Here is an 8,952-nt window from a genome sequence, read left to right on the forward strand (position 1 = left end):
AAGAGGTTACTGTAGCCGAGTTACTGCAGCGACGTACTGTAGCCGTGGCATTGTTCAGTCAGGGGTAGTTTTGGAAGATATGACATTATTTTGGCTAGGGTTTTAATTAAGTTTTAGTTTAAATACTTTTTGTTGCCTTATGTTAAGAAGTTTATGAAATTTGATGAATTTATTCATTGTAAGTTGAGTTTTACTCCTCTTGTTCTTAATTGAACTTTTGAACTTATCAAAGGTAAATCACAACATTTGTAGCGTTCCTCCTTTGTAATCTGGGTTTTTGAGACGAGTTCTTCAACGGGTTTAGATTTTAATATAATCTAAATTCTTGAAACCAGTTCTCATCGAGTCTAGATTCTCCATCCATTGACTTGATTTTGACTTTCTTATGTGAGTTTTCGAATTGATTGTGAGTTTAAGGGATTCATTTTTTACGGGTTCATATCACTTTCCTTCCCAAATTCCGTGGACGTAGGCATATTATCAAACCACGTAAATTTTGGTATCATCTATTTTTACTTTCACAGTATTTATTTTTCATTCACCATCGTGGACATACGAAACATCACCGTACAACTACACCGAAACATTACCAGAGACTCTAAATAAATCACGTCGCATACTGAGGGTGTAAAGTTGCCCATATCCGCAAAACACGACATCAACAACCCACGTATGAGAGTGTATTTTCGAGAGAGTATTTTAGAGAGAGAGGAAAGTTGCAGCGGCATGGGAGAGATGAAAAATAAAAAGAGAAATCTAGTACATGTGAGTGTAAATGGAAATTTGGGGCATGTCTTACGTAACAAAATGCTATTGGGCGGCGTCCAAACTGGATTTGCACCCAACGGAGGTTTTTCCTATTTGTAAATCAAAGTAGAAAAAGTTTAAGATTTGAATTTCAAATTTTTTTAATCTGACATGGGATGTATATTCCGAGAATCCGCACTAACTGAGAAAATATATATTTTTAATTATTATAAATTTATTATATAGGTATTACATAGCTTGTGAATTTTGAATTTCATTATTATATAGGTATTACATAGCTTGTAAATTTATTAATTAAATAATTTTATTATATTTTTATTAAAAATATATTTAATTATACTGATTTTGAATTTTGAATTTCGTTATTTAGAATATCAATAATTGATATATGAAAAGATAAATTTTTTATATATTTCTCTTAAATACATTTAACATTTTTCTTTATTAAATGATTATGGCAACAAAAATAAAGCCACTTCAAGAACAGAATCTTTAAGATCATTCATCCCTTGAGAAAACACGATGTAGAACTTGAAGGTGGTGATCAACCAGGACTAAAATATTAAAAAAAAGTACTTTGACATCTCATTTTAACATCTCATATATTTTTATTTTTTTTATTTAATAATTAAGGAAGTAATTATTAATATATTTTTATATTTTTTAAAAATATTTTAAAATGATAAAAAAAAATATATGAATAAAAAATTAAAAAAAAATGAGAAGAGAAATTTGTGCTAGGCAGTCAACCCAGCAGTCAATCCTGGCCGACAACCTAGCACTACTCAAATATTAAACCTAATAGAGTTCACCGCAATGACACTATATTTGGATCAGAAATGCTAAAGTCACACATGGGGCTCATAGGTGTTTTTTTTTTTTTTTTAACTTAGTAATTAAGAAAGTATTTTTTAATGATATTATGAATATTTTTTTAAAAATATTTAAAAGTGTTAAAAAATACATGAAAAAAAGCAAAACAAAAAACAAAAAACAAAACAAAAAAAAAAAATTAAACCTAGAATAATTGTAAAAAAATTATTCTTTATTAATGAGATCCATTTTTTTACAAAAAATTTGTATCAAACTTGTCTATTTGAGTATTGTACTTGATATTACTCAAACTCATAGAGAAATTATTTATATAAATCTTAAATAGACAAATTTCATAGAAGCCATTGTAAAATAGTTATTCTTTATTAGTAGAACTCTTTTTTTATAAAAGACTTATATGATGAGACTTTTACCGAACATTACTCAAATTCATAACAGTGACACATCAATTGGTTTGTACTTTGGTAATTCATTTTGATTTAACTGCTTAATAACAAATACTTTGGTAATTCTGCTTAAAGAACAAAATCTTTAAGATCATTCATACATGGATTTGATGCATCACAATCTGGATTTGATACTTCGCGGGATCTATTTCTGACACCAACGATTAGTTGTAATGAAAACTTGGAGACTACTGGTCAAGAAAGAGAACCTTCCAACTAAAATCAAGTAAAATTGCAATCACAGCCTATCAGTACAAAGTAGCACTTAGGGGAGTTTCAAGCTAACCTTGCTTTGACACACCATCTAATCAAACGAGCAATAAGGTGTTTGCGAAGACAGATCAATTAACTAATGCCACAGAGGTTAGTATAAACCAAACTAGTAGAAATTCCATCGTAGAAGACTTGGTAGGGATATTGACAATGAAAAATTTTACTTATCATTTCCATACCATGCACCGCACATAATTTTTTAATTTTTTTTTCCTTACTAAATGTTTGGTATATGAATTATGAGTAGAAAAGTTTAATTAGTTTAGAATAAAAAAAAAAGAGTATAGTGGGCAGTGTGTGGGATGATGAGCAGAAGTTCATTGATAATATTGCAAATACAAGTTTATACCTTTGAACTCAGTAATAGCACTCTCAAGGTGTGATTCACAAGACAATAGCTTGAGATTTGAATCATTGCATTGAGAACAAACTTTGGGTGCACACCTTGTATCCAAAGTCCAAACCACTGGATACCTTGAGGCGTCGTTTGGTTAATGAGTTGGAACACAAATCATCTCAAATATTTTGGTACGGTCAGACCATCTCGATATCCAAATATTCATTACACATAATAAACCAAATAGCTAGCCATGGAGATCAAAGTTGAGATGATCAATAGAGGCAATAAAGCCTTCCTCTCCAACTCATCATCACCTTAATGCTTCGATCTTTGCCTTTTAGATCAGCTCCAACCCCAAGTTTATATACCATTGGTGCTATTCTACTCCAACAACAGTGATGGCCCTTCTTTTCCCGACCATTTCAAGGCTACTAATATATCCCATTAGCAAAAGACATCATTGTCTGAAAATTTGAGTCGTTTCTATCCATTTTTTGGAAGCTCGAGTCAATTGTCGTCTCTCAAATATTCTTTCAACAACCCGAACAAAAAATGTTGTACCACTTTCTTCCGAAAGAGATTGGTTGCGTTTGCTTCCTTGATCAAATTCAACTCAACTAGATTTAGACCTCTTTTAAAATTCAAACACTCAACTTTCAAATTATTAAATTCATTTCAACTTAAAATCTCTTTATACGTGAGATACACAATTTTTTTCAACTCAACACATCTTAAATATGGGACTCACAATCTTTTTTAAAATCTCATAAATATATATAAATTTATATTAATATCTAAATATATCTAAATTCATCTTAAATAAGTTTTACAAAACTCACTCTACTATCTTAACTCATCATTAGAACCAACTTAACTCAACATCCGCATGAATCTCTGCAAGCAAGCATAGAGCATTTGGTTCTAGTTCAAGTTAGCTTCTTCGCATGTGGAGAAATGATCATTCGAGTGTGCGTTTCACCTATAGAAGAATCTCTTTAAGCAAGCACAAGCGACGGGGTGGGGGGAGTGAGAAAGAGAGAGAAGAGGGGGAAGAGATTAAAAAAAAAACAAAAGTAGAGAATCTAGTGCATGTAAATGTAAATGGGGATTTTGTTGCACCTCTTACGTGGTGAAATTTGATTGGCTAGTGTTAAATTTGGATTTTCTTCTGATCGATTCCTAACTTCTCCCTATTTCAATACTATTCATTGAGATGACTATAGCCTAACATTTCTGAGACCAACACATTTTTGACATTTCTTTTTTAGTAATGATATATGTACAATTTTTTATATAATTATATTTAAAAATAAAGATATTTATATAAATTGATATTATTTTTATAAGTTAATTTATAAAAATATCTCTCAAAAAATGATTGTATAAAATATTATAAAAAATATTACATGTTTATCATTTTCCATTTTGAAACCAACGGCTCAAGCCTCATACAGACACTTCTGAAACCAACAGTCCAAGCCTCAGACCGAAACAAACCCCTCTCAATCCAATCCTCGGTGCTTTGACACACCAACAGTTCAGTAGTACTATATTAGGTCGGCAAGATCAAATACCGTCCTATAAATGATGAGATCTCTTCAAAAAATTGAAATCATATTATCTTATTTTTAAATTTAAATACAGTAATTTTTAAAATAAAAATATCTCATTTCAATTCGTCTTAACTCAACAATCTCATTATTATCTACAAACTATTTTAATTTGAGAGATGCTATATACAGTCCTCTAAAGAGGACTGCATTGCAGTCCCAATGTGTAAATGACTAAACTAACCCCATTTTATAGCAGGAAATGGCCACATTACCCTTATATTCAGTCTAAAGCAAAAAAGACGAAAACATTTGAATCTCTCCTTCTGCAACACGCCTCACGGCCCTGACCAAATCTCCACCATCATCAACCACCACAAGCTTTTCAGGCTTGTGCTCTTTCTTTCCTTTTTTGGGCCAAGCAAAATCAATATCACCGTCTTGGGTTTTCATCTGGTTTTAGTTCATTTTAATTTATTCGTTTATATTTATCCTTAACCTTTTTTTCTTTCTTTGGGTTTCCCTGTTTTGTTTCCTTCTACATATGCAATTAGTGCACCGAGTAGGTTGTTTTTCTTTCCTTGCTTTACCATAGCTAGACTTAAGGAGCTTCATGTCTTAGTTTTAATGTACCTTTGAGACAATGTATCTGCTTGGAGCTTTCTTGTTTTGAATCGAAGCAGATACAGTTGTTTGGAACGAGCTACGTTGGAATCAATTTTAGTTTCGAATGCTCGAATGTGTTTCCTACAGTTCAAACCCCGTCTGTTCTCAAATTCAAAAATAATTTCTAAAACATTCAAGTACCCTGCAGGAAACTCTTTCCAGTGATTACTAATCGGGTCTCAAAGATTTCCATTTGTCCAAAATAAGATTTCTTGTGTGCAATTTGTCTTTGAATTTGAAAACTTTGCTTGTGAAAGATTTGTGAATATAAAGTTGTTTGAAGTTAATGCATGGATCGAAGGGACCCCATGGCGTTATCGGGTTCGACATCTTATTATATGCCGGGAGGAATGTCTGGGCCTGGGTCTGGATCCCAGTCTGGGATACACGGATCACCACCAGGCACTCGTCCTTTGTCTAATCCAAATGCACAATTTCAACCCAACATTGTTGGCACTACAATCGGATCAATATTACAAGTAGAGCCTTCATCTGCATTGTCACCGCATAGTATGCATGTGGGTGCTCCATCCGCAGTGCCACAGAGTGAGCCTGTGAAGAGGAAAAGAGGAAGGCCCCGAAAATATGGACCTCATGGGACCGTGTCATTGGCATTAATGAAACACTGCGTTTCATTTTAATGAAACGCAGTGTTTCATTAAGCCTGTGGGGACTGCAATAAGAATTTTCCTTTTAATTTATCTAATCTCAACTCACCGCTATTCACCAAATAGCTGTGTTGAAATTACCAGATGAAATCCTTAAGTGCCTCCGATTCCTCCAGACAAGCATTTCACAAAAGATTCTAGAGTGCAGTGACTATTTTTCTATTTTATGGTTGTTACGATTAACTGTAAACACATTCTTTTATTCCTTATTTTCATTCCTTTATTTGTTGTCTATAAATAGTGTGAGGGGGTAAAAGTAATGAAGCCTAAAGACAAGGCTCAACCCACCAGGTCATTACTAGAAGACAAAAGGGCGAGGTTCAAATGGTAAGTGAAGGGTTTCAGGGAGCATAAGGCCATGGTGTCAAGGGGTAGGGCCATGGGATCAAGGAGTATAGTGGCCTGCCAGGGGTAGGGGTCAGGGGAGCATGGGGCTGTCAAGGAGGGTCATACATGCAAAGGCTTGGCCTGCAGGGGAGCACAAATGAAAGGAAAATCAGATAAAGAGGAGGGTCTGGACAATTGCCGATGGATTTTTCTCCAGTAAATGTATCCAAAACTACTATTATACAATGAAAAATAAAAGACTATAAACAAAAATATTATAGTAAATGTATCCGAAACTACTATTATACAGTGAAAAATAAAAGACTATAAACAAAAATATTATAATGAATTTCTCCTTCTCAAACACCTATAGACATAAACATTATGTCAAACCACATAAATATTTGTATCTCTCTTTTTATTTTCTCTACACTTATATGCAATGGATGAACACATCACCACCGTACAGCCGCACCGAAACGATGTAAGGAGCTCCAAACAACACTGCTCGAGGCCAAGTCGCCCCAATAGGCTGTGAATGACTTTTTATCCCCTTCTAGCCTATTGTGCAATTTTTTTCAACATCAACAAGTAGTAGAGCATTTGTAGGTTGCAAGATATATAGAATCGTCTAATTCCTCTCTGCCATTTTGTTCCGTTGTTTCATTCTTCCTCCTACCTCTGCATCACTTCCATTAAGCTGCTCTTGTGAGTTGTGTGTAGAATATCCAGCACTGTGTTCATGATTACATTGATTATATCCCAAACCTACCTGTAAATGGGATTTTAAGCACAATGGGGCTTTAAAGTGTACTTGTCCGGAGAATGCTGTTGAAACACCAGTCATGGGGCCTGAGGGACCTTGACCTCACCCTAAGCAGCCACCTCACTGATCCAAAGATTGTCTAAAACAGTATTGACCAGGTGCCAGAGTTCCTATCTTGGGAAGAACTTCGAGACGCCTAATCATCTTTCACAGTAGACTTCGCTCTCTCCTATAAGGCTCTAACTACACCAATGACTCAAGAAAGAATACCAACTAAATATATTGCAGGATCAAAAATGTTCATTGTGAACTGCATAGCTCATTGAGAATTAAAGATTTTTACAGGTACTTCACAAGTAGTCCACATCATACATTTAAAAAATGAAGCCATTTGAGCAACATTACCTCTCTAGCCGAACCGCTCGATCCTCTATCCCACGGGCACTTTACCCCTCTCATTCCTCTGCTCCAGAATATACTCACGAACTCGTTCGGCTTTCTGTTCCATACCCTCAATCATTTCCTCAGTCTCATGAATTATCTGCTTTGGCAAATGGACCTCCAAATAATTGAACCAGTCCTCAAGCGTCATCCTCTCCAAATCCAGCCCTTCCTCTTTGACACCAGAACCAGACCCTCTTTCTACCTCATCATTAAATCCAGTCGCAGTGCCTTTACCTGCATTTATTATATCATTTTCTTCCAAATTCGTCTCCTCCACATTCTCCAAAGCATCAACTCCGGTCGTAGCACCTTTATCAACATCTGTTCTAATATTTTCTCCCAAATGCGCCGGCTCCTCTACATTCTCATTGTTCTCTGCAGCATCAACTCGAGCGCAATCCAATGACTCTTGGCATAGATTCTTCCTTCTTCTCGCCCCGGCTCGTGTCTTTCTACCCTTAACCTCCACTCCTCCACACTCTACACCCGAGTTCTCCGGAATCTTCTCGAGAATCGGTTCCAAAACCGCAGATTCTTTTGCACTCCGAGTACGCCGAGTTCTCGTTTGCCGTGCCGGTTTCTCTTCCACGGGTCTCACATTCTCCGATTCCGGCTCACGAAGTTTCTCTGCAGCGTCTTCACTCTCCAAAACCCTAGCTTTCCTCGGCCGACCCTTCCTTCGGTTCCCAGTTTCCAACTCCTCACCTTTCTCATCACAATTAGCTTCGCTCACCTTAGAAGCTTTACCTCTCCGGGACCGATTCTCTGCTACCGGTTCCACCGTACATTTTTCGGCGGCTTGGCGCCTGGGGTTCCGTCTGAGTTGGCTTGCATCGTGGCCGTCGATCTTAACTAAGAAGGAGGTGCGTTCACCGATCTTGATGGAGTCGGCGTCGCGGAGGTCATAGGGGGTGTATGGGAGGACCTTGGTGGCGTTGAGGAGGGTACCGTTGGAGGAGTCGAGGTCGCGGAGGATCCATTTGCCCGAGCCCGAAGCTGAAGACTCGATGGAGAGGTGCTTGGAGGAGATGCCGAGGTCCTTGATGGGGACGTTGTTGCCGCGGACGAGGCGGCCGATTCGGATGGAAGATCCGAGTGGGAATTCAAGGGTTTCGCCCTCGCGTGGGCCTTGGACCATTACAAGCTTCAGAGGTTGGGGCTCCATTGTTTAAAAGAGGAATGTAAGAGAGGGATAGAGAAGAGTCGAGTGAGTACGAGTCGGTGAATTTCAAATGTTGCGATGTGGAGCCTCAACATTCACCAAATTTGAAATCTTGGTGGGCGGTCTTTGTTTTTAGATTCCGTTTGAATATAAAAATGATTTCACATTATTTCGTCATTTTATTATAATTTTTTTTAATTTTATATAAAATATAATAAATAATTTAAATTTTAAATACTAAAATAATAATAATATTATAACTATTAACATCTTGTTTCGTACGCTTTTAGATCAAATTCTAGCAACTTAGATCTTTAAAATTTAGACTTGCAAAAGATGGGAATGAAGACAATTAGGAGAGGGTAGCCTTGGAGCCGGAGAGTTTTCGATGTAAAAATTAGTAAATTATTTTAGAAGTTTGTAAATAAGTATGAGAGTTTACGGATCAGAGAATGTTTTCTCATACCTAAAACTTGTTATTTATACTATAAGTCTGGAGGGACAAATCGTGCCTATCCCTGTGGAGTCTGTGTCTTTTGTACTATTCTTTTTGTTAGGCTCCTTTAATATAGCGTGACTCTGTAACAACATCATTAATGTAGCTTGTAGTTTAGGTAGTGGAGCTATTAATGCAGCGTGATTTTTTTATTTCTCTCACCTCGCTAGTGTCATTGTTGGTCCTCCGTACATTACGTCCACTACACGGAC

At 36.2% G+C, this 8,952-nt stretch overlaps 1 protein-coding gene across 1 annotated transcript; it reads right to left on the reverse strand.

Annotated features, from left to right (window-relative positions):
* Positions 1 to 6,168: 6,168 nt before the first annotated feature.
* Positions 6,169 to 8,298, reverse strand: LOC108980037 (FHA domain-containing protein At4g14490-like). Its single transcript, XM_018950853.2, has one exon. The coding sequence runs from the start codon at positions 8,245 to 8,247 to the stop codon at positions 7,069 to 7,071; it is 1,179 nt and encodes a 392-aa protein (XP_018806398.1). The 5' UTR covers positions 8,248 to 8,298; the 3' UTR covers positions 6,169 to 7,068.
* Positions 8,299 to 8,952: the final 654 nt, after the last annotated feature.

Source organism: Juglans regia, chromosome 7 (genome assembly GCF_001411555.2).
Source record: "Juglans regia cultivar Chandler chromosome 7, Walnut 2.0, whole genome shotgun sequence".
Lineage (NCBI taxonomy): Eukaryota > Viridiplantae > Streptophyta > Magnoliopsida > Fagales > Juglandaceae > Juglans > Juglans regia.